The 27,145-nt window shown below is 45.8% G+C and overlaps 1 protein-coding gene across 2 annotated transcripts in view; it reads right to left on the bottom strand.

Moving 5' to 3' along the window:
• Window positions 1–12,442: 12,442 nt before the first annotated feature.
• Window positions 12,443–27,145, bottom strand: part of LOC137344825 (uncharacterized) — a 43,535-nt gene continuing 28,832 nt past the window's right edge. For both annotated transcript variants that reach the window (XM_068008014.1, XM_068008006.1), the window contains exon 4: window positions 12,443–14,035. In XM_068008014.1, the coding sequence (XP_067864115.1) occupies window positions 12,717–13,619 (903 nt within the window). In that variant the 5' untranslated portion in view covers window positions 13,620–14,035 and the 3' untranslated portion in view covers window positions 12,443–12,716. The remainder of the gene's footprint in view (window positions 14,036–27,145) is intronic.

The raw sequence follows: 27,145 nt of genomic DNA, 5'->3' as shown, positions 1-27,145 counted from the left end.
AGGAACCATCTTTAGAGGAACGCAGCGTGCTCTGAGATCTGGAGGAGGTTATAGAGTTAGGGATGGGCGAGACCATGGAGGGATTTGGCCCGTGAGCTCGTTCTAAGAAATCGCATTATTAGTTTAATGGCATTAATGCTTGATTAGATTAATACTAATGGGGTGATAACACCATTGGCTGCACCACTTCTGATTCACCTTTATGCTGCTGCAGCATATTCTAGTCAGTTCTCCAGTAAATTTTGGCATAAATTCGCCATTGGAGGATTTGCGTGCACAACGGTCTAATTTATGGCGTTTGACATCAATATTGCCATTGCAGGAAATTCCCAGCCAATGTAACAAGATCCTTCATAAGACCATAAGAGCTAGGAGCAGGAGTAGGCCTTTCGGCCCCTCGAGCCTGCTCCGCCATTTAATGAGATCATGGCTGATCTGATTTTTACCTCAACTCCACTTTCCCGCCCTTTCTCCATATCCTTTGATTCCCCTGCTGATCAAAAATTTGTCTAACTCAGCCTTGAATGTATTTAATGATTCAGCCTCCACAGCTTTTTGGGGTATAAAATTCCAAAGATTCACGACCCTCTGGGAGAAGAAATTCCTCCTCATTTCCATCTTAAACGGGCGACCCCTTATTCTGAGACTATGCCCCCTAGTTTTAGATTCCCCATGAGGGGTAACATCCTCTCAGCATCTACCCTATCGAGTCCCCTCAGAATCTTGTATGTTTCAATAAGATCTCCTCTCATTCTTCTAAACTCCAATGAGTATAGACCCAACCTGTTCAATCTTTCCTCATAAGACAACCCTTCCATACCCAGAATCAACCTAGTGAACCTTCTCTGAACTGCCTCCAATGCAAGTATGTCCTTCCTTAAATAAGGGCACCAGAACTGTATGCAGTACTCCAGGTGTGGTCTCACCAGCACCCTGTACAGTTGTAGCATGACTTCCCTGCTTTTATACTCCATCCCACTAGAAATAAAGGCCAATATTCTGTTTGCCTTCCGGATTACCTGCTGCACCAGTATGTTGACTTTTTGTGTTTCATGTATGAGGACACCCAGATCCTTCTGTACCGAGGCATTTTGTAGTATTTATCCATTCAAATAATATTTTGCTTTTTTATTTTATTTTTCCTCCTAAAGTGGATGACTTCACATTTTCCCACATTATATTCCGTCTGCCAAATTTTTGCCCATTCGCTTAACCTTTGTGAGTTCATCGCAACTTGCTTTTCCACCTATTTTTGTATCATCAGCAAATTTGGCCACAAGACATTCTGTTCCTTCATCCAAGTAATTGATATATATTGTAAATAGTTGAGGCCTCAACACTGGTCCCTGCGGCACCCCACTAGTTACAGATTGTCATTTTGAAAATGACCCTTTTATCCCGATTCTTTGTTTTCTGATAGTTAGCAGACAACAAGTGCAACAAAGGCAATAAAAGTGTGTGGATTCATGGAGCAGAGAGCTGAGTTTGGCACTTTACGCAAGCTCACACACCCTACCTGGAATGAGTTTTCATAACTCTCAGTCACACCCCTTTGCTTGGTATGTAGATGTAGATGAGTTATTTTCATTCAGGTCTGCTGAATGCAATGTTGAGTCGGTAACTAGCTCAGAGAATTACAGCAAGAGGACAGGGAACCAGCAGAGACAACCAAATATATCCTACCTACCCTGACTGGATGCTTCACCGGGCTTTCTCTAGGGTACATTCTACAAACCAGAGCGTCTCCCCTAAAAGCAGAAACTGGCACATGTCAGCCAAACAAGACATACACTAACATTTCAACATCCCACAACTATTCCAGTGTGCTGTAGCTATTAACAACGCCATCAATTCAGCCCATCAATTCATGCTGATGGGCGAGCTCAAACTACCCAGATGTAAATTTCAGAGCGCTGAGCACAGCTGAGAGGAGCGGATCAGAGCAGAGGGAGCGTCCCATAAAAAGGCGGGATTTCGGAGCGCCGAGAACAGCTGAGAGGAACAGATCAGAGCAGAGGGAGTGTCCCATAAAAAGGCGGGATTTCGGAGCGCCGAGAACAGCTGAGAGGAACAGATCAGAGCAGAGGGAGTGTCCCATAAAAAGGCGGGATTTCGGAGCGCCGAGAACAGCTGAGAGGAACAGATCAGAGCAGAGGGAGTGTCCCATAAAAAGGCGGGATTTCGGAGCGCCGAGAACAGCTGAGAGGAACGGATCAGAGCAGAGGGAGTGTCCCATAAAAAGGCGGAATTTCGGAGCGCTGAGAACAGCTGAGAGGAACGGATCAGAGCAGAGGGAGTGTCCCATAAAAAGGCAGGATTTCGGAGCGCCGAGAACAGCTGAGAGGAGTGGATCGGAGCAGAAGGAGTGTCCCATAAAACGGCGGGATTTCAGAGCGCCGAGAACAGCTGAGAGGAGCGGATCTGAGCAGAGGGAGTGTCCCATAAAAAGGCGGGATTTCGGAGCGCTGAGAACAGCTGAGAGGAGCGGATCGGAGCAGAGGGAGTGTCCCATAAAAAGGCGGGATTTCGGAGCGCCGAGAACAGCTGAGAGGAGCGGATCGGAGCAGAGGGAGTGTCCCATAAAAAGGCTGGATTTCGGAGCGCCGAGAACAGCTGAGAGGAGCGGATCGGAGCAGAGGGAGTGTCCCATAAAAAGGCTGGATTTCGGAGCACCGAGAACAGCTGAGGAGCGGATTGGAGCAGAGGGCGTGTCCCATAAAAAGGCGGGATTTCAGAGCGCCGAGAACAGCTGAGGAGCGGATTGGAGCAGAGGGAGCGTCCCATAAAAAGGCGGGATTTCGGCGCGCCGAGAACAGCTGAGAGGAGCAGAGGGAGCTGCAACGGAGTTCGAAGTGATGTCAGGAATCAGAAAGGGGCGCGACACAGGGAAGGCACCTGATTTGTAAGTAGGTTCAGGTGAGTATTTCTACTTATCTACAGTAACTAAAGTAAAAAGGAAGGTAAGGTCAGTAGCTCTTATAGCAAGTAGTGTTTTTTAGTGAATCAAGGTCCCTGGTGTAGTTAACATTCTTTAAATTAAGAGCAATTTAAAGGAGTAAACTCTTCAAAGGGAGTAACTAACGAGCTTAATCTAAGGCAAGTCATGGCAGCAGAGCTCGCACCCGTGATATGCTCCTCCTGCACTATGTGGGAAGTCATGGACACTATCGGTGTCCCTAGCGACCATGTGTGCAGGAAGTGTGTCCACCTGCAGCTACTGACTAACCGTATTTCAGAGCTAGAGCTGCGGGTGGATTCACTGTGGAGCATCTGCGATGCTGAGATTATCATGGATAGCACGTTCAGTGAGGTGGTCACACCGCAGGAAAAGATTGTGCAGGAAGAAAAGAAATGGGTGACCGCCAGGAAGAGTAGAAGGACTAGGTAGGTATAGCAGGAGTCCCCTGAGGCCATCTCCATCTCAAACAGATATACCGCTTCGGATACTGTTGGGGGAGATGACTTATCGGGGAAAGCAACAAGAGCCAAGTTCGTGGCACCACGGGTGGCTCTGCTGCATAGGAGGGGAGGAATAAGAGTGGCAGGGCAAGGATGTCACAGAGCGGCTGCAGGGCATTCTGGACGGGGAGGGTGAACAGCCAATAGTAGTGGTCCCATATCGGTACCAACGATATAGGTAAAAAAAGGGATGAGTTCCTGCAAGGTGAATTTAAGAAGTTAGGAGATAAATTAAAAAGCAGGTCTTCAAAGGTAGTGATCTCAGGATTACTACCAGTGCCACGTGCTAGTGAGTATAGGAACAGGAGAATAAACCAGATGACTGCGTGGCTGCAGGGATGGTGTAGGAGGGAGGGATTTAGATTCCTGGGACATTGGGACTGGTTCTGGGGAAGGTGGGACCTGTACAAGCGGGACGGGTTACACCCGAGCAGGACTGGGACCGATGTCCTCGCGGGGGTGTGTGCTAGTGTGGTTGGGGAAGGTTTAAACTAGAATGGCAGGGGGATGGGAACCTGAGCAGGGAGACAGAGGAGGGGGAAACAAGGATAGAAACAAAAGGCAGAATGGGAAGAAGCAATAGTGGAAGGCAGAGAAAACAAGGGCGAGAAACAAATAGGGCCATAGTGCAAAATAAAACTCAGATGACTAGCAATCTTAAAAGGACAAGTCTAAAGGCATTGTATATTAATGCGCAGAGCATTCACAATAAGGTAGATGAATTAATAGCGCAGATAGATATTAACGGTTATGATATAGTTGCGATTACGGAGACATGGCTGCAGGGTGACCAAGGATGGGAACTGAACATCCAGGGGTATCCAATATTTAGGAAGGACAGGCAAAAAGGGAAAGGAGGTGGGGTAGTGTTGTTAGTAAAGGAGGAAATCAATGCAATAGTGAGGAAGGATATTGGCTCGGAAAATAACGATGTGGAATCTGTATGGGTGGAGCTAAGAAACACCAAGGGGCAGAAAACGTTGGTGGGGGTTGTCTATAGGCCCCCAAACAGTAGTGGAGATGTAGGGGAGGGCATTAAACAGGAAATTAGAGATGCACACAAGAAGGGTACAACTATAATCATGGGTGACTTAATTTACAAATAGATTGGTCAAACCAAATTAGCAATAATACTGTGGGGGAGGAATTCCTGGTGTGTGTACATGATGGTTTTCTCGACCAATACGTTGAGGAACCAACGAGAGAACAGGCGATCCGAGACTGCGTGTTGTGCAATGAGAAAGGATTAATTAACAATATTGTTCTGTGGGGTCCCTAAGGGATGAGCGACCATAACATGATAGAATTCCTCATTAAGATGGAGAGTGAAGTAGTTGAATCCGAAACTAGGGTCCTGAATCTAAATAAAGGAAATTACAAAAGTATGAGGTGCGAGTTGGCTATGATAGATTGGGGAACTTTACTAAAAGGTGGACAGGCAATGGCTAATATTTAAAGAATGTGTGCAGGAATTACAACAATTATTCATTCCTGTCTGGCGCAAAAATAAAGCAGGAAAGGTGGCTCAACCGTGGCTTACAAAAGAAATTAGGGATAGAATTAGATCCAAAGAGGAGACATATAAAATTGCCAGAAAAAGCAGCTAGTCTGAGGATTGGGAGCTGTTCAGAATTCAGCAAAGGATGACAAGGAGATTGATTAAAAGGGGAAAAATAGAGTATGAGAGTAAACTAGCAGGGAACATAAAAATGACTCTGAACTGAACATAAAAAGCTTCTATAAATATGTCAAGAGAAAAAGATTAGTGAAAACAAATGTAGATCCCTTACAGCCAGAAATGGGGGAAATTATAATGGGGAACAAAGAAATGGCAGAACAATTAAACACATACTTTGATTCTGTCTTCACAAATAACCTGCCAGAAATGTTAGGGAATCAAGGGTCTTGTGAGAGGGAGGAACTGAAGTAAACCAGTATTAGTAAAAAAAATAGTGCTAGGGAAATTAATGGGGCCAATTAATGACAAATCCCGAGGGCCTGATAATCTACATCCCAGAGTACTAAAGGAAGTGGCCCTGGAAATAGTGGATGCATTGGTGATCATCTTCCAAAATTCTGTACACTCTGGAACAGTTCCTACAAATTGGAGGGTGGCAAATGTAACCTCACTATTTAAAAAAGGAGGGAGAGAAAAAACAGGGAATTACAGACCAGTTAGCCTAACATCAGTAGTGGGGAAAATGCTAGAGTCTATTATAAAGGATGTGATAACAGAACACTTGGAAGGCATTAAAGGGATTGGACAAAGTCAGCATGGGTTTATGAAAGGGAAATCATGTTTAACAAATCTACTGGAGTTTTTTGAGGATGTAACTAGTCGAACAGATAGTGAAGAACCAGTGGATGTGGTGTATTTGGATTTTCAGAAGGCTTTTGATAAGGTCCCACACAAGAGGTTAGTGTGCAAAATTAAAGCACATGGGATTGGGGGGAATATACTGGCATGGATTGAGAATGAGTTGACAGACAGGAAACAGAGAGTAGGAATAAATGGGTCTTTTTCCGGGTGTCAGGCAGTGACTAGTGGGGTACTGCAGGGATCAGTGCTTGGGCCCCAGCTATTCACAATATATATCAATGATTTGGATGAGGGAACTAAATGTAACATTTCTAAGTTTGCAGACGACACAAAGCTGGGGTGGAATGTGAGCTGTGAGGAGGATGCAAAGAGGCTCCAATGTGATTTAGACAAGTTGCGTGAGTGGGCAAGAACATGGCAGATGCAGTATAATGTGGATAAATGTGAGGTTATCCACTTTGGTTGTAAAAACAGAAAGGCAGATTATTATCTGAATGGTGATAGATTGGGAAAAGGGGAGGTGCAACGAGACCTGGGTGTCCTTGTACACCAGTCGCTGAAAGCGAGCATTCAGGTGCAGCAAGCAGTTAGGAAGGCGAATGGTATGTTGGCCTTCATTGCAAGAGGATTTGAATACAGGAGCAAGGATGTCTTACTGCAGTTATACAGGGCCTTGGTGAGACCATATCTGGAGTATTGTGTGCAGTTTTGGTCTCCTTATCTGAGGAATGATGTCCTTGCCATGGAGGGAGTGCAACGAAGGTTTACCAGACTGATTCCTGGGATGGCAGGACTGACGTATGAGGAGAGATTGGGTCGACTTGGCCTATATTCACTAGAGTTTAGAAGAATGAGAGGTGATCTCATCGAAACATATAAAATTCTAACAGGACTAGACAGACTAGATGCAGGGAGGATGTTCCAAATGGCTGGGGAGTCCAGAACCAGGGGTCACAGTCTCAGGATACAGGGTATGCCATTTCGAACCGAGATGAGGAGAAATTTCTTCACTCAGGGGGTGGTGAACCTTTTTTCAATTCTCTACCACAGAAGGCAGTTGAAGCCAAGTCATTAGATATATTCAAGAAGGAGATAGATATATTTCTTAATCCTAGAGGGATCAAGGGATATGGGGAAAAAGCGGGAACAGGGTACTGAGTTAGACGATCAGCCATGATCATTTTGAATGGCGGAGCAGGCCCGAAGGGCCGAATGGCCTACTGTTGCTCCTATTTTCTATGTTTCTATACTGACAAGGTTAGTTTATGTAATATTATGCAATGGCACTAAGCACAGCCTGGCTCTCTAGTCAATCCGTTCAGTGTGAAACCAGCAGCTTCTTCATCACGCTGTGACATCATTCAGAGCTTCCTCAAGTCCTCTTAAGGCACAACAGTAAGGAGTGGAGTAGGTTATGGAGCCAACGTCGTTTTCTTCTGCAGGTGAGTTAGTTCTAATCCAGATTATCACAGTGTGGGGCATCCTTCAAGTGATGAGTTCTCCCAAAGCCCAGGGTTCAGTACTCTGTAAGTTTGTAAGTAGAATAGATTTTAAAATAGTGTTAAAGCATCACACGCTAATGAAGTGGTATTTCTGTTACTATTTAATCACAAAGTCCTTCGTGCAAAAGAGTTGTTTGCCTTCAAGCCTGCTGACTGCAACATTGAGGCAATAAGCCAGTTTGGAGAAGGACTGTTCGTGGAACTGCAAGTTGTTACATTGCAAACATTATGCACAAAACTATGAAAGAATTAAATGTTTTTACAGTTTACTTTAAGTGGTTTATGTGAGACATCACCATGGTAATCAAAAAGTTGGTGTGTAAGATCACAGAGATGTTTACTTAAAAAGAATAATTAAGGTATTTAAATAATCATGTACAATACACTTAAGGCAATGTTCAGAGACTTCACCACTTCCTTATCAGGTCTTAATGACAAATTGTTTTACAATGCTTGTTATTAGATCATAGAATGGTTTTGCATCCTTGTGAATACTGCACACACCTTTCGGTTAAGGTTGCCAATCCTCCAGGATTGTCCTGGAGTTCCCAGGAATTAAAGAACATGGCTGTGAGCAAATCAGGAGAAAAATCATAGGGGCATTAAAAAAAAAGTGTGCTTTTTTCATTTTCTTTGAACAAAATAGTCTATTAGTTATAAATATATTGGAGAGAGGAAAAAGGTTGTTTGGTTGACAGTCAAGAATCATATAGTCAGCTAACAATGAGTCCGATCGCTTTCCAATTGGTGTAGGAAGGCGTTGCGTCATGAGGTTGAACGTGTTGGGTGACTAATGGCAGGAGCGTGGGGACAGGGTGATTGGAGGCAGGAGGTCATGTGATGAAACCTCCAGGGATAAGTCCAACCAGAATTGGCAACCCTACTGTCAGTTAGAATATTGCAAAAACATTGACCTTCACTTGTGAATGTTTAATGACTGACAGAAAGAGGTCAGCGTGATGCAACTTAAGATGCAATTGGATCATGATATTACAAATGTTCCCTGTAGGAATGGAAACATTTTATAGAGGTGCTGATCAGAAATTAGGAGGGGGGTGGCAGTATTAAGGAGAATATTGCAGTACTGGGGAGAGAGGATGGCTTGGAGGGGTCAAGGGCAGAGTTTATTTGGTTAGAGTTAAGAAATTAAAGACGTGCCATTACACTACTGGGTGTATTCTATAGGCCACCAACTAGTGGGAAGGATATAGAGCAGCAAATTTGGAGGGAAATTACAGAGAGATGCAAAAGCGACAGAGTAGTGATAACGGGGGACTTCAACTATCCTAATGTAGACTGGGATAACAATAATTATATAAGGGGCAAAGAGGGGGAGAAAGTTTTGAAATGTGTTCAGGATAACTTTCTTGACCAGTACGTTTCCGGCCCAATGAGGAAGAAGGCATTGCTTGACTTAGTTCTAGGGAATAAGGCGGGCCAAGTGGAGCAAGAGTCAGCGGGGGAGCATTTGGGGAATAGCGATTATAGTATCATATGGTTTAGAATAGATATGGAAAAGGACACGGACCACTCTAAAGTAAAAATACTCAATTGGAGGAGGGCCAATTTCAATGGAATGAGAACAGATCTGGCCCGGGTAAATTGGAATCAAAGATTGGCAGGCAAAACTGTAATTGAACAGTGGACGGCCTTTAAAGAGGAGATGGTTCAGGTACAGTCTAGGCACATTCCCACAAGGCAGAAAGGTAGGGCAACTCCCTGGATGACAAAAGAGATAATGAGTAAGATGAAACGGAAAAAAGGGGCGTATGACAGATGTCAGGTTGATAACACAAGTGAGAACCAGGCAGAATATAGAAAGTTCCGAGGGGAAGTGAAAAAGGAAATAACAGGGGCAAAGTGAGAATATGAGAATAGACTGGCGGCCAACATAAAAGGGAATAAAAAAGTCTTCGAAAGGCATGAAAACATTAAATGGGTAGTAACAGGTGGGGTGGGGTCGATTAGGACCATAAAGGAGATCAACTCATGGAGGCAGAGGGGATGGCCAAGGTACTAAAGGAGTATTTTGCATCTGTCTTTACCAAGGAAGAAGATACTCAGTCCTCCTCCATGTTGAGCACCACTTGGAGGAAGCTCTGAGGGTAGCAAGGGCACAGAATGTACTCTGGGTGGGGGACTTCAATGTCCATCACCAAGAGTGGCTCGGTAGCACCACTACTGACCGAGCTGGCCGAGTCCTGAAGGACATAGCTGCAAGACTGGGCCTGCAGCAGGTGGTGAGCGAATCAACACGAGGGAAAAACCTACTTGACCTCGTCCTCACCAATCAACCTGTTGCAGATGCATCTGTCCATGACAGTATTGGTAGGAGTGACCACCGCACAGTCCTCGCGGAGATGAAATCCCGTCTTCGCACTGAGGACACCGTCCAGCATGTTGTGTGGCACTACCACCGTGCTAAATGGGATAGATTCAGAACAGATCTAGCAGCTCAAAACTGGGCATCCATGAGGTGCTGTGGGCCATCAGCAGCAGCAGAATTGTTTTCCAGCACAATCTGTAACCTCATGGCCCGGCATATTCCTCACTCTACCATTACCAACAAGCCAGGGGATCAACCCTGGTTCAATGAGGAGTGTAGAAGAGCATGCCAGGAGCAGCACCAGGTGTACCTGAAAATGAGGTGCCAACCTGGTGAAGCTACAACTCAGGACGACATGCATGCTAAACAGTGGAAGCAACATGTTATATACAGAGCTAAGTGATTCCACAACCAACGGATCAGATCAAAGCTCTGCAGTCCTGCCACATCCGGTCGTGAATGGTGGTGGACAATTAAACAACTAACGGGAGGAGGAGGCTCTGTAAACATCCCCATCCTCAATGATGGCGGAGTCCAGCAAGCAAGTGCAAAAGACAAGGCTGAAGCGTTTGCAAACATCTTCAGCCAGAAGTGCCGAGTGGATGATCCATCTCGGCCTCCTCCCGATATCCCCACCATCACAGAAGCCAGTCTTCAGCCAATTCGATTCACTCCACGTGATATCAAGAAACGGCTGAGTGCACTGGATACAGCAAAGGCTATGGGCCCCGACAACATCACGGCTGTAGTGCTGAAGACTTGTGCTCCAGAACTAGCTGTGCCTCTAGCCAAACTGTTCCAGTACAGCTACAACACTGGCATCTACCCGACAATGTGGAAAATTGCCCAGGTATGTCCTGTCCACAAAAAGCAGGACAAATCCAATCCGGCTAATTACCGCCCCATCAGTCTACTCTCAATCATCAGCAAAGTGATGGAAGGTGTCATCGACAATGCTATCAAGCGGCACTTACTCACCAATAACCTGCTCACCAATGCTCAGTTTGGCTGGAGTCATACTTAGCGCAAAGGAAGATGGTAGTGGTTGTTGGAGGCCAATCATCTCAGCCCCAGGACATTGCTGCAGGAGTTCCTCAGGGCAGTGTCGTCGGCCCAACCATCTTCAGCTGCTTCATCAATGACCTTCCCTCCAAGATAAGGTCAGAAATGAGGATGTTCGCTGATGATTGCACAGTGTTCAGTTCCATTCGCAACCCCTCAGATAATGAAGCATCCGTGCCCGCATGCAGCAAGACCTGGACAACATCCAGGCTTGGGCTCATAAGTGGCAAGCAACATTCACGCCAGACAAGTGCCAGGCAATGACCATCTCCAACAAGAGAGAGTCTAACCACCTCCCCATGACATTCAACGGCATTACCATCGCCGAATCCCCCACCATCAACATCCTGGGGGTCAACATTGACCAGAAACTTAACTGGACCAGCCATATAAATACTGCGGCTACAAGAGCAGGCCAGAGGCTGGGTATTCTGCGGTGAGTAACTCACATCCTGACTCCCCAAAGCCTTTCCACCATCTACAATGCACAAGTCAGGAGTGTGATGGAATACTCTCCACTTGCCTGGATGAGTGCAGCTCCAACAACACTCAACCATCCAGGACAAAGCAGCCCACTTGATTGGCACCCCATCCACCACCCTAAACATTCACTCCCTTCACCACCGGCGCATTGTGGCTGCAGTGTGTACCATCCACAGGATGCAATGCAGCAACTCGCCAAGGCTTCTTCGACAGCACCTCCCAAACCCGTGACCTCTACCACCTAGAAGGACAAGGGCAGCAGGCACATGGGAACAACACCACCTGCAAATTCCCCTCCAAGTCACACACCATCCTGACTTGGAAATATATCGCTGTTCCTTCATCGTCGCTGGGTCAAAATCCTGGAACACCCTTCCTAACAGCACTGTGGGAGAACCTTCACCACACGGACTGCAGCGGTTCAAGAAGGTGACTCACCAACACCTTCTCAAGGGCAATTAGGGATGGGCAATAAATGGCCAGCGACGCCCACATCCCATGAACGAATAAAAAAAATATGCTGTCAGAGTCTCAATAAAGGAAAATATAGTTGCGATACTGGAAATGCTAAAAATTGATAAAGAAGAGGTACTTGAAAGGCTAGCTGTACTTAAAGTAAATAAGTCACCCGGTCTGGATGGGATGCATCCTAGGTTGCTGAGGGAAGTAAGGGTGGAAATTGCGGAGGTACTGGCCATAATCTTCCAAACATCCCTCGATACCGCGGTCTTATCCCACCCTTTCTTTGCAATCTTCTCCAGTCTTATATCCCCTCGTACTGTATTGGGTCCTCTGACTCTGATCTTACATACACTCCCCTCCATTTGCCCTACCATTAATGGCAGAACCTTCAGCCACCTCAGCTGCACTTTCAAATTCCCTCCCTAAATCCCTCTGAAACTCTATATTTCTTTTCCTGCTTTTAAAACCCATTCTTAAAACCCATTTTTGACCAAGTTTTTGGTCTCTTCTCCTGACTCTCCCACAATGGGTCGACATCTATTCCTTTCTTTCAGTTTCCCCTCTGTAAAACACCTCAGGATATTTTTCTATATTAGACATTGTTGTTGTTTGTTTTTCTACTCGTGCAAATTTAAAGTTTTAATAATTCATGTCTCATACTTACATCTGTGCCTCAATGTCCTAGGATACAGTTGTAAGTACAGTCTTCACCACTTACACCGTCCATGCTTATCATTGGTGGCTGCCTATATCGGGCAAGTAGCGCTAACCATTTGCCTTCAGCATAGGAGTCAATTTTTTTTCCCAAAAATATACTTTATTCATAAAATTTGCAGCAATACATACAATACAGTTGTCATATCTCATTCCAAATGTACACAATACAGATTATACAATTTGCAGGTTACATCAAGTACAGTTCAATGAACACATTGGACATAATTACAGTTCATGACACTCTCGGGTACCTCATTGCATCACAATCAATACAGGTGATTCATTACAGGTACATTACATTTCATTACATCAATTTGAATTTTACATTCTGCCCGAGGGGTTTTTCCCTGATTGCAGCCCCTCGGTATACAGTGGTGGGAAGGCTTTAAATGGTTGCCTTTCCCCACAGAGCCTTTGCGACGGCCGCACCCAATCTCAGTACGTCCCTGAGCATATAGTCCTGGACCTTGGAATGTGCCAGTCTGCAACACTCGGTCGAGGACAGCTCCTTGCACTGGAAGACCAGCAAGTTTCGGGCAGACCAAAGGGCGTCTTTCACCGAGTTGATGGTCTTCCAGCAGAAGTTGATGTCCGACTCAGTGTGCGTCCCCGTGAACAGCCCGTAGATCACAGAATCCTGTGTTACGGAACTGCTCGGGACGAACCTGGACAGATACCACTGCATCTCTCTCCAGACCTTCTTTGCAAAGGCACATTTCAGAAGGAGATGGGTGACGGTCTCGTCTCCACCGCAGCCTCCTCGGGGACAGCGCGCGGTGGCGCTGAGAGTCCGAGAGTGCATGAAGGATCTGACGGGAAGGGCCCTTCTCAACACCAGCCAAGCTAGGTCTTGGTGCTTGTTTGAAAGCTCTGGCAATGAGGCGTTCTGCCAAATGACATTGACAGTCTGCTCGGGGAACCAACCAACAGGATCCACCATCTCCTTTTCCCGCAGGGTCTCGAGGACGTTACGTGCGGACCACTTGCTGATCGCCTTGTGGTCAAAGGTGTTTTTCTGCACAAACTTTTCCACGAAGGACAGGTGGGGCGGAACGGTCCAACTGGACGGAGCGTTCCGTGGCAGCGTGGCCAGGCCCATCCTTCTCAACACCGGGGACAGGTAGAACCTCAGCACGTAGTGACACTTTGTGTTTGCGTGCCGAGGGTCTATGCACAGCTTGATGCAGCCGCACACAGTGCTGGCCATCAGGATGAGGGCCACGTTGGGCACGCCTTTTCTCCCTTTCTCTGGAGATTTGTACATCGTATCCCTGCGGACATGGTCCATTTTTGATCTCCAGATACAGTGGAAGATGGCTCAGGTGACTGTCGCGGCGCAGGAGCGAGGTATGGGCCAGACCTGTGCCAAGTACAGCAACATCGAGAGCACCTCTCACCCGATGACCAGGTTTTTGCCCACGATCGAGAGGGATCGTCGATCCCACAGTCCCAGTTTATGCTTGACCTTGGCAATACGCTCCTCCCAGTTTTTGGTGCACGCCTCGGCCCCCCCTCTTCCTTTAGGCTGCTGATCGCAGAGCTCTCTCTGTGCACCTTTTGGAAAAAGAAGCGCGAGCAAGTCTCGTCCTGCTCCACGGAGTGGACTCTGGACTGGAAAATGATCTTGGAGGCCTCGGAGGCAAAGAGCGAGGCTTGCTGGTCCTTCACCTCTCTGAGTTCCTCCCCGACATCGATCCCCATCGACTGCAGCAGGAGAAGATCATAGGAGTTAATTACAACGGTGCCATTTATAACATATTAAGAGCACTGACTATTTCGGGCACTTCTTCGCACCTCATTAATCCCCTGTACACTGTTTACTGATGTGCGATGTTCAGTTTTTATCCCCAACGAGAAATCCAGGAAGTGTCGGTGCTGCCATGTGTCTCTCCCCCCCATGAAATGCACTGAAATCTCAATTTTGACAGGCACTGCCCCCACTGTTCTCACCTTACTGTAGACATTCATATTACCTTGCAGGAGTATTCATCCTGTCTATTTTGGCTGATATGCAGGGACTATTCTGAAGAAGTTTGGCTTTAAAACAAGATAGAAAAATATACTGGGAGCAACTGAAAGCTGTGGCAGCCATTTCCCCCCTACCTGTCAGCTCGTAAAATTGGTAGAAATTTGACAGCTCTAAGATCGCAAGATAATTATGGATAAAGCTGGAACTCCCTACACAACAGCGCTGTGGGAATACCTGATAGGGTATCAGGTATCAGGATATCCTGATAGGGTTTGATGAAATAGGGAAGGAGGAGGCTCGTGTGGAGCATAAATGCCGGCATAGACCAGTTGGGCTGAATGGCCAGTCTCTATGCCGTAGTTTCGATGGAACTCAATGTAATCTTCACCACCTGGACTGCAGCAGTTCAAGAAAAAGGCTCACCACCACCTTATCAAGGGCAACTATAACAACAACAACTTGCCTTAATATACCACCTTTAACGTAGTGAAATGTCCCAAAGCACTTCATAGGAGCGTCATCAAACAAAATTTGACACCGAGCCACATAAGGAGATAGGTAACCAAAAGTTTGGTCAAAGAGCATCTTAAAGGAGGAGAGGTAAAGAGGTGGAAAGGTTAGGGAGGTAGTTCCAGAGTTTAGGGCCTAGGCAGCTGAAGGCATGGCCGCCAATGGTGGAGCGATTAAAATCGGGAATGCGCAAGAGGCCGGAATTGGAGGAGAGCAGAGATCTTGGACGGTTGTAGGGCTGGAGGAGGTTTCAGAGATTGGGAGGGGCGAGGCCATAGAGGTATTTGAAAACAAGGACGAGCATTTTAAAATAATTAAAACAACTAGGGATGGGCAATAAGTGCTGACCTTGCCAGCAATACCCACAGCACGAGAATGAATTTTTAAAAATAAAGGGTGTTTGGTTCATTTGTTTCATCTTACAGAGAGTCTAATGGATGCAGTTTAAAAGTTGCAGGAAGACAGGCATTGGAATTGTATGCAAATTCATTCAAATTTAATATCTATTTAAACACGAAAAGTGGTATAAAATATTGGCTGAATGAGAGTCCTTTGAGCTCTCGCCAAAGGAGAAAGGAGCAAGGTATTTCAGTTAAGGTCGGGAGTTACAACTGATAAGATCTATGTGAAGTATTCCGTCCATTTACAGAGCATACACATCTCCATTTATCCAGGCTTTCTCCTGTAAAGAATGATCAGTGATCGCCTGAGGGAATTTCTGTATAATTCGTACTGTGCAAATTGTGAGAGAGAATAATGCTGGCAACTTATTCAAAGGCTGCCTCAGGGTTTTTTGTTAATCCAGTCAGGTTGGTTACAAACAATTGTTATATCAGTTCATTATTATTTGACTTGCACCCATCCCCCTTCATCTATACTTTCCTGCTTGGTCTAGAGCTGGGACGCTTTTTTTCCGAGAATCACAGTCCTGAGCAGTGACTTCCTCGAGGGTGATTCTCACAGAACTGCCATCTGCTGAATTCGTTCCAGCTTTTATATTGTTTTTTCAAACGCTGTTCCTCCATCTCTTTCTCTCTCTCTCACAATCCTTATCCCTGGTTCCACAACATACTAGGGGGCTGGGGAGCAGTCAATGAGCCATAAACACATGAAGCAGTTGGTTTGCGGAGGACCAAAGATGAGGGGGAGGTGGGCCGCTATGAGTATCACAGCTCTGGAGTGAGCTGGCACCCATGTCACTCTATTTTATAGAGCTAGGGGCCGATTTCAGTGGCAGTTTATGATGTTTGTCTTCCGTTGTTTTTACCCCTGGATTTGTTGTGTGAGTGAGCTTTAATGCTGTTGATGACAGGTCGGATTGGGTGAATGTGTGGCCTAGAACTGAAATGGTACATCAACCAGAGTGGTGACATACTGACTTAATCCAGTGACACGTCAGCTCAGTCCTGCAAAATACAGCCTGCAGTGTAAGAAAGGTGTGCTTGGCAGGGAGTGATCTGTCTGAAAACAGACCAAACAGACTGACATCAATAAAAGGAAACAAATGTGCTGCCATCACCAGACTAAGAATACTTTTATCCTTTGGATGATGGATTAAACTGAGACCCTTCCGCCTACTCAGGTGTCTATTAAAGACCCTGTAGCGTGACTTGAAGAAGAGCAAGCAGTTTTCTCTAGTTTCCTCGCTCAGTCGACATCGCCAGAAAACAGATCTCATTGCTGTTTGTGGAACATTGCTGGTGTACCATGTCTGTTGTGTTCGTTTATATGGGAAATTGTATTTTCTTTTCTCAAATTTGAGAGGAAATCAGTTTTTACTGATGCACCACCCAAAATGAAGTCCATGAATTTATCAATGGAAATCGAATAAAAACTGAAACCTAGATATGGTTAAGCATAAGGGGTATATGCTGGTGGTGAGCCTCACCCACTGCCAGTGCATGTCAGAAAGACGCGGGTGCAGTGCCAACGATTTTCTGTGTATTTGCATCCACACGCACGTGCTTTTTAGCAGGAGAAACCAGACAGTGATCAGGAGCAGGAAACCTGGCTGAATTTTTTCCCCTCTTTAGCCACAGAACACTGTGGCCATTCATCGTGCCTCCCTCACTGTCCAGAATGAAATCTGCTAACTCAACATACACTAGGGTTTGGTTCTTCCTGTTCTGTTTGGCTCAGCACCACAGCATACGGCACAGGTGTCTATTGTGGTGCCTTAGACGTGATACTTTTAAAATCAATAAATGCCTGAAAACTGAGCTACATATCTGCTATTCACATTCGTACTTACAGATGAAAAATGGCAGATAGCCATATAATCAAAATGAGGAAGCGCTAAGGGAACTCAGGTACATAATGAGCTAGTTCATTGGTACAAAAAGTGATCAAAAAGGCTAATGGGATCATGGGCTTCAGCACAAGAGCGAATATAAAGGTAAGAACGTGCTACTGTAATTATACTGACAGAACCCCATGTGGAATTTTTTATTTATTCATTCATGGGATGTGGGTGTCGCTGGCAAGGCCGGCATTTATTGCCCATCCATAATTGCCCTTGAGAAGGTGGTGGTGAGCCGCCTTCTTGAACTGCTGCAGGATGTGTGATGAAGGTTCTCCCACAGTACTGTTAGGTAGGGAGTTCCAGGATTTTGACCCAGCGACGATGAAGGAACGGCGATATATTTCCAAGTCGGGATGGTGGATACAGAGAAACTATTTCCACTGGTTGGGGATTCTAGGAGTAGGGGGCACAGTCTAAAAATTAGAGCCAGACCTTTCAGGAGCGAGATTAGAAAACATTTCTACACACAAAGGGTGGTAGAAGTTTCGAACTCTCTTCCGCAAATGGCAATTGATACTAGCTCAATTGCTAAATTTAAATCTGAGATAGATACTTTTTTGGCAACCAAAGATATTAAGGGATATGGGCCAAAGGCGGGTATATGGAGTTAGATCACAGATCAGCCATGATCTTTTCAAATGGCGGAGCAGGCACGAGGGGCTGAATGGCCTACTCCTGTTCCTACGTTCCTATGTGTGTGACTTCGAGAGGGACGTGCAGGTGGTGTTGTTTCCATGTGCCAGCTGCCCTTGTCCTTCTAGGTGGTAGAAGTCACGGGTTTGGGAGGTGCTGTCGAAGAAGCCTTGGCGAGTTGCTGCAGTGCATCCTGTAGATAGTACACACTGCAGCCACAGTGCGCCGGTGGTGAAGGGAGTGAATGTTTAGGGCGGTGGATGGGGTGCCAAAGAAGCGGGCTGCTTTGTCCTGGATGGTGTTGAGCTTCTTGAGTGTTGTTGGAGCTGCACTCATCCAGGCAAGTGGAGAGTATTCCATCACACTCCTGACTTGTGCCTTGTAGATGGTGGAAAGGCTTTGGGGAGTCAGGAGAATACCCTGCCTCTGACCTGCTCTTGTAGCCACAGTATTTATATGGCTGGTCCAGTTAAGTTTCTGATCAATGGTGACCCCCAGGATGTTGATGGTGGGGGATTCGGCGATGGTAATGCCGTTGAATGTCAAGGGGAGGTGGTTAGACTCTCTTGTTGGAGATGGTCATTGCCTGGCACTTGTCTGGCGCGAATGTTACTTGCCACTTTTCAGCCCAAGCCTGGATGTTGTCCAGGTCTTGCTGCATGGAGGCACGGACTGCTTCATTATCTGAGGGGTTGCGAATGGAACTGAACACTGTGCAATCATCAGCGAACATCCCCATTTCTGACCTTATGATGGAGGGAATCCTGTGTGCAGTTTTGGTGTCCCAGCTTACGAAGGATATACTGGCCTTGCAGAAAATCCAGGAATGATTCACCAGGGTAATGCCTTGGATGATGGGACGGTTATAGTGAGACACTGGGCAGACTTGGGTTATAGTCTCTGGAAATTAAGATGCTAAGGGATGATCTAATTTAAGTGTTTAAAATAATGAAGAGAATTGGCAGGGTAGACAGGGAGCAGCTCTTTTCTCGATTAGGGAAATTTACTTGTATTTTTCTTTAAAAAAAAATCACCTGTTTTTAGGTAGCCTTCATGCGGGCCAGCAAGTAAAATTGGGCAGAGGGGGGTTCCCTGCTGGAAACTCTGTCCCTAAAATTGGTCCATGCTATTTTCCTCCTGTGACCCCAATCCACCTACCAGAAGTATGCCCCACTGCATTTAAATGGAGCAGTAGGGCGAGGCCAAGTACCCCCCAACCGCCCCCCACCAGAGATTTCCCTATGCTTCCACCCACTGACTGTCCTTGAAAATCACCACCACTGTAAAGGGGGTTCGTGGTGAGCCTGTACATGCCCCTTAGGTGGAAAGAGATAGGCAAGGTGAAAGGTCAACAGGAATGCGATTCTGCAATATTGTTTTGACTAGGACTCACTCCATTACTTCAAAGCCACAGCTTCTGAGGATTTACAGGTACTTTGTGAAACTTGCTGAGGATTTAAAGGGAATTTAATGAAATAATGGATTTCCCACTTGGGTTTCTATTATTCCTGTGCTTTGAGGAGGACATGGAGGAGGACAGGATAGAAGCCAAGAGAGGGTGGCATCATGCTCGCATGACCTGCAGATAGCCAAGTCACAGGTTCTACCGACCATAGAGAACCATAGTGTCTGAGAAGGCTGCGTTTTCACTATTTGAAGAAAAGCACATATTTTGGCTGTTGTCCTGGCCAACATTAATCACTCAACCAATGCATAATATCTGGTCATTTGTCTAATTTGCTGGTTTGTTGAACTTTGCTGTGCACAAATTGGCTAACGGCTACACTTCAAAAACAATTCACTGACTATGAGTTGCTTTTGAGGTCCTGAGAATATGAAATACACTGTATGAATGTAATTTCTTTCTTTCACACAAGCAGCATTGCAACGGTACTGCCAGTTTTACTTTCTTTTATTTAATTTTTGAATTTGTTTGAAACTCATTACTCCACTCAGTATATTAAGACGGAAAGATAGAGAAGTGAATATACTTAAACTTCCTAAAAGGATTACCCTCATGTATACTGGGGGTGGAAAAACTACCACCGAATCACTGTGTCACACAAACCAGTGGCTGTGCAAATAGAAAAGAAATGAAAGCAGCACCAAAGCCATAAATAGTGCTTTCCCCCTGAAGTTTAGGAGCTAGTACTACAAAAATAAAATAAAAGAAAGTAAAACTGGCAGTATCGTTCATGGGATGTGGGCGTCACTGGCAAGGCCAGCATTTATTGCCCATCTCTAATTGCCCTTGAGAAGGTGGTGGTGAGCTGTCCTCTTGAACCGCTGCAGTCCGTGAGGTGAAGCATCTCCCACAGTGCTGTTAGGTAGGGAGTTCCAGGATTTTGACCCAGCAATGATGAAGGAATGGCGATATATTTCCAAGTCGGAATGGTGACTTGGCGGGGAACATGCAGGTGGTGTTGTTCCCATGTGCCTGCTGCCCTTGTCCTTCTAGGTGGTAGAGGTTAGGGATTTGGGAGGTACTGTCAAAGAAGCCTTGGCGAGTTGTTGCAGTGCATCCTGTGGATGGTGAAGGGAGTGAATGTTTAGGGTGGTGGATGGGGTGCCAATCAAGTGGGCTGCTTTGTCCTGGATGGTGTCGAGCTTCTTGAGTGTTGTTGGAGCTGCACTCATCCAGGCAAGTGGAGAGTATGCCATCATACTCCTGACTTGTGCCTTGTAGATGGCGGAAAGGCTTTGGGGAGTCAGGAGGTGAGTCACTCACCGCAGAATACCCAGCCTCTGACCTGCTCTTGTAAACACAGTATTTATGTGGCTGGTCCAGTAAAGTTTCTGGTCAATGGTGACCCCCAGGATGTTGACGGTGGGGGATTCGGTGATGGTAATGCTGTTGTCGAATGTCAAGGGGAGGTGATTACACAACACTCTTTACTTTTTAATAAAAGTCATACTAAAGGTAGAGAGGGCTTTAAACTAAATAATGGGGGTGAGGGGTCAAGTAAGGGAAGATGTGATAAATTAAAGAAAGAAAACAAGGCAAGAGGGCAAGGTAACAATAAGGGAAATGATAATCAGAGAGGCAGGAAGGGACAGAGCATGCAAACTTAAGAGTGTGCCAGCAGATAAGGCTAGAGGTTGCAAAAATAGTAAAAAGACAGCACTAAAGGCTTTGTATCTGAGTGCGCGTAGCATTCGTAACAAAATGGATGAATTGACAGCTCAAATAGAAATAAATATGTCCGCTCTGATAGCCATTACAGAGACATGGCTGCAAGATGACAAAGGCTGGAACCTGAATATTTAAGGGTACTTGACATTTTGGAAGGACAGGAAGCTAGGAAAAGGTGGAGGGGTAGCTCTGTTAATTAAGGATGACATAAGTATAATAGAGAGAAATGACCTTAGTTCTAAAGACCAAGATGTAGAATCAGTTTGGGTAGAGATAAAAAATAGTAACGGCAAGAAGTCACTTGTGGGAGTAGTTTATAGGCCTCCTAACAGTAAATGCATTGTAGGTTGGGGTATACAGGAAGAAATAATGGGGGCTTGTGAGAAAGGAACAGCGATAATCATGGGTGATTTTAATCTACATATAGAGTGGAAGAATCTGATTGGCAGAGGTAGCCAGGAAGATGAGTTCATAGAGTGCTTTTGGGACAGTTTCTTAGAGCAGCACGTTCGAGAGGCAACCAGAGAGCAGGCTAGTCTAGATCTGGTAATGTGTAATGAGACAGGATTAATTAATGACCTCATTGTAAAGGAGTCTCTAGGTAGCAGTGATCACAATGTGATTGAATTTTGCATTCAGTTTGAAGGAGAGAAGAGTAGGTCTAAGACCAGTGTTTTAAACTTAAATAAGGGCAATTATGAGGGTATGAAGACAGAGCTGGCTAAAGTGAACTGGGAACTTAGGTTAAGGGATAGGTCAGTAGAGATGCAGTGGCAGACATTTAATGAGATATTTCATAACACTCAGCAAAGATACATTCCAGTGAGAAAGAAAGACTCTAGGGGAAGGACGTACCATCCGTGTCCAACTAAGGAAGTTAAAGATAGTATCAAATTGAAAGAAAAAGCATACAAGTCCACGAAGATTAGTGGCAGGTCAGAAGATTGGACAGAATATAAAAAACAGCAAAGAATGACTAAAAGAATAATAAGAAGGGAGAAATTAGAGAATGAGAGAAAGCTAGCTAGAAATATAAAAACAGATAGTAAGAGTTTCTACAGGTATTTAAAAAGGAAAAGAGTAAGTAAAGTGAGGGTTGGTCCTCTAGAGAGTGAGTCTGGGGAATTAATAATGGAGAATAAGGAAATGGTGGATGAATTGAACAGATATTCTGCATCCGTCTTCACTGTAGGGGATATAAATAATATGCCAGAAATAATTGTGACTCAAGAGGTGAAAGGGAGGGAGGAACTTCAAACATTTACAATCACCAGGGAAAGGGTTCTGAAAAAATTATTAGAACTAAAAGCTGACAAGTCCCCAGGTCCTGACGGACTTCATCCTAGGGTCTTAAAAGAAGTGGCTGCAGAGATAATAGATGCATTGATATTCATTTTCCACAATTCCCTAGATTCCGGAAGGGTCCCATCAGATTGGAAAATAGCGAATGTAACTCCTCTATTCAAGAAAGGAGGGAGACAGAAAGCAGGAAACTACAGGCCAGTTAGCTTAACATCTGTTATAGGGAAAATGCTAGAATCTATTATTAAGGAGGTTATAGCAGGGCACTTAGAAAATCTCAATGCAATCTGGCAGAGTCAACACGGCTTTGTGAAAGGGAAATCGTGTTTGACTAATTTATTAGAGTTCTTTGAGGAAGTAACAAGCAATGTGGATAAAGGGGATCCTGTGGATGTGGTGTACTTGGATTTCCAGAAGGCTTTTGACAAGGTGCCACATCAAAAGCTACTACACAAAATAAGAGCTCATGGTGTAGGGGGTAACATATTAGCTTGGATAAAGTTTTGGTTAGCTAACAGGAAACAGAGAGTAGGCATAAATGGGTCATTTTCAGTTTGGCAAGATATAACGAATGGAGTGCCACAGGGATTAGTGCTTGGGCCTCAACTATTTACAATCTATATCAATGACTTGGATGAAGGGACCGAATGTATGGTTGCTAAATTTGCTGATGACACAAAGGTAGGTAGGAAAGTAAGTTGTGAAGAGGACAGAAGGAGTCTGCAAAGGGATATAGATAGGTTAAGTGAGTGGGCAAAAATTTGGCAGATGGAGTATAACTTGGGAAAATGTGAACTTGTCCACTTTGGCAGGAAGAATAGAAAATCAGTATATTATTTAAATGGAGAGAGAGGCGGAACTCTGAGGTACAGAGGGATCTGGGTGTCCGAGTACATGAATCACAAAAAGTTAGTATGCAGGTACAGCAAGTGATTAGGAAGGCAAATGGAATGTTGTCATTTATGGCAAGGGGAATGGAATAAGTAGAGATGTTTTGCTGCAGTTGTACAGGGCATTGGTGAGACCACATCTAGAATACTGTGTGCAGTTTTGGTCTCCTTATTTAAGAAAGGACATAATTGCTTTGGAGGCAGTTCGGAGATAGTTCACTGGACTGATTCCTGGGATGCGGGGTTTATCTTATGAGGAAAGGTTGGACAAGTTTTGCCTATATTGCTCAGACCAGCGTCGACAGCGGCGGAGGAGGAGCCTTTCTTTCTCTCTCCCACAGAGCGGTCGGCAGCGGGGAAGGAGGAGCGGACCTGGTTGGAGCGGCGGGAGCGGCGGCGAGTCGATAAAGGGAGCAGCGGAGGCCTGAGGGACTTAACTCCTGGACCTAAGATAAAAAAGAAGCAAAAAGTAATCCAAGTGGGACGTCACCAAGGAAGAGATAAGTGATTGGCTGGTGAGTATTTTCCTGCTGAATTTGTCTAAGGTTAGAGTTTGTGGATTCTCGGGTCTCTGTTGTGTCGTGGGGGACTGCTGTTCAGCAAGGGCCCTTGAGTATACCTTTTAATTGAAGTGAAATTGGTGGGATTCATTTAATTTGAATTAATTAGTTAAAGGATTAGTCATGTCAGGACAGCCCAGCCCCGTGTTATGCTCTTCCTGCTCTATGTGGGAAATCAGGGACCCTTCCGGTGTTCCTGATGACCATGTGTGCGGGAAATGTATCCAGCTGCAGCTACTGACAAACCGCATTGCGGCACTGGAGCTGCGGATGGATTCATTATGGAGCATTCGCGATGCTGAGAACGTCGTGGATAGCACGTTTAGTGAGATGGTCACACCGCAGGTAAAGGTTGTACAGGCAGGAAGTAATTGGGTGACCACCAGGCAGAGTAAGAGGAGCAGGCAGGCAGTGCAGGGGTCCTCTGTGGCCGTCCCCCTCTCAAACAAATATACCGCTTTGGATATTGTTGAGGGGGATGACTTATCAGGGGAAGGCAGCAGCAGCCAACTTCCTGGCACCAGGGGTAGCTCTGCTGCACAGGCTGGGAAGAAAAAGAGTGGAAGAGCTATAGTGGTAGGGGATTCTATCGTAAGGGGAACAGACAGGCGTTTCTGTGGCCGTAAACGTGACTCCAGGATGGTTTGTTGCCTCCCTGGTGCCAGGGTCATGGATGTCACTGAGCGGCTACAGGGCATTCTCAAGGGGGAGGGTGAGCAGGCAGAGGTCGTGGTCCACATTGGGACCAACGACATAGGTAGGAAGGGAGATGAGGTCCTGCATCAAGAATTTAGGGAGCTAGGTAGCAGATTAAAGAGCAGGACCTCAAAGGTTGTAATCTCTGGATTACTCCCAGTGCCACGGGCTAGTGAGTATAGAAATAGGAGGATAGAACAGATGAATGCGTGGCTAAAGAGTTGGTGCAGGAGGGAGGGTTTCAGTTTCCTGGATCACTGGGCCTGCTTCTGGGGAAGGTGGGACTTGTACAAGTCGGACGGGTTGCACCTGAACCAGAGCGGGACAAATATCCTTGCGGGGAGGTTTGCTAGCACTGTTGGAGGGGGTTTAAACTAACTTGGCAGGGGGATGGGATACAGAGTGGAGCTACAATAGGGGGTGATGTGCAGCCAAATATAGAGAAAAAAACAAGTCAGCTTGGAAGACAGGGCAAATATGTGAGGGCAAGGCTGGATGGCATCTATTTTAATGCAAGGAGTCTTGCGAATAAGGTGGATGAACTGAAGGTGTTGATAAACACATGGGAGTATGATATTGTTGCCGTCACAGAGACATGGTTGAGGGAGGGGCAAGACTGGCAGCTCAATATTCCGGGGTACAGAATCTTCAGGCGAGACAGAGGGGGAGGTATAAGAGGAGGGGGGGGTCGCAATATTAATTAAAGAATCAATTACTGCCATAAGGAGGGATGATATATTAGCAGGTTCCTCTAATGAGGCCATATGGGTGGAGCTTAAAAACAAAAAGGGGGCAAGCACTTTGATGGGAGTGTACTATAGGCCCCCAAACAGTCAGGGAACAGATATGTAGGCAAATCTCAGAAAATTGTGCAAATAATAGGGTAATAATAGTGGGAGATTTCAACTTCCCCAATATTAACTGGGATACTCAGAGTGTAAAAGGCTTAGAGGGTACAAAATTCTTAACGTGCATCCAGGAGAGCTTTTTGAGCCAGCATGTAGAAAGTCCTACAAGAGAGGGGGCGGTACTGGACCTAATTCTAGGGAATGTGGCCGGCCAAGTGGAAGAAGTGCTAGTAGGTGAGCACTTTGGTGACAGTGACCATAATTCGGTGAGATTTAAGGTGGTCATGGAAAAGGACAGGGAGGGGCCGGAAATAAAGGTTCTAAATTGGGGGAAGGCCGATTTTAATAGGATAAGGCAGGATCTGGCCAAAATGGACTGGGATCAGCTGCTTGTAGGAAAATCCGCATCGGAGCAATGGGAGTCTTTCAGAAGGGAGATTGAGACCATACAATGGCAACATGTTCCCGTAAAGGTCAAGGGTGGTTCTAAGAACTCCAGGGAACCTTGGATGTCAGGGGATATACGAGAATGGATTAGGAAAAAAAGGAGGGCTTTTGGCAGATACAAAAGGCTAAAGACGGAGGAAGCCCTAGAGTACAAGAACTGCAGGGGGATACTTAAAAAAGAAATTAGGAGATCAAGGAGGGGCCATGAAATAACACTGGCGAGCAAAATAAAGGAAAATCCTAAGATGTTTTATAAGTATATTAAGGGTAAGAGGATGACTAGGGAAAAAAATAGGGCCCATTAGGGACAAAAATGGCAATCTGTGTGTGGAGCCGGCAGATGTAGGAGGGGTTCTAAATGAATTTTTTGCATCTGTTTTCACTATGGAGAAGGACGATGTAGACATAGAAATACGGCAGGGGGACTGTGATATACTCGAACATATTAACATCGAGCGGGAGGAGGTATTGGCGGTTTTAGCAGGCCGAAAAATGGATAAATCCCCAGGCCCGGACGAAATGTATCCCAGGCTACTGTGTGAGGCAAAGGAGGAGATTGCGGGGGCTCTAACACATATATTCAGAACCTCTCTGGCCACAGGGGATGTGCCAGAGGACTGGAGAACCGCTAATGTAGTACCATTATTCAAGAAGGGGAGTAGGGAAAAACCGGGGAACTACAGGCCAGTGAGCCTAACATCAGTGGTAGGAAAATTATTGGAAAAAATTCTGAAGGACAAAATTAGTCTCCACTTGGAGAAGCAAGGATTAATCAGGGATAGTCAACATGGCTTTGTCAAGGGAAGATCATGTCTGACTAATTTGATTGAATTTTTTGAGGGGGTGACTAGGCGTGTGGATGAGGGTAACGCAGTGGATGTGGTATACATGGATTTCAGTAAGGCCTTCGATAAAGTCCCCCACAGGAGACTGGTCAAGAAGGTACGAGCCCATGGAGTCCAGGGTGCCTTGGCACTTTGGATACAAAACTGGCTTAGTGGCAGAAGGCAGAGGGTGATGGTCGAAGGTTGTTTTTGTGACTGGAAGCCTGTGGCCAGTGGGGTACCACAGGGATCGGTGCTGGGTCCCTTGCTGTTTGTGGTGTGCATTAACGACTTGGATATGAATGTAAAAGGTATGATCAGTAAGTTCGCTGATGATACAAAAATTGGTAGGGTGGTAAATAGCGAGGAGGATAGCCTCAGTCTGCAGGACGATATAGATGGGTTGGTCAGATGGGCGGAACAGTGGCAAATGGAATTTAACCCGGAAAAGTGCGAGGTGATGCACTTTGGAGGGACTAACAAGGCAAGGGAATACACAATGAATGGGAGGACCCAAGGCAAGACAGAGGGTCAGAGGGATCTTGGTGTGCAAGGCTGAAGCGTTTGCAACCATCTTCAGCCAGAAGTGCCGAGTGGATAATCCATCTCAGCCTCCTCCCGATATCCCCACCATCACGGAAGCCAGTCTTCGGCCAATTCGATTCACTCCACGTGATATCAAGAAACGGCTGAGTGCACT

The sequence above is a fragment of the Heptranchias perlo genome, chromosome 2 (assembly GCF_035084215.1).
Source record: "Heptranchias perlo isolate sHepPer1 chromosome 2, sHepPer1.hap1, whole genome shotgun sequence".
In the NCBI taxonomy this organism is placed as follows: Eukaryota; Metazoa; Chordata; class Chondrichthyes; order Hexanchiformes; family Hexanchidae; genus Heptranchias; species Heptranchias perlo.
Note: the sequence above shows the minus strand (reverse complement) of the source record. Positions and strands in the feature narration are given on the sequence as shown.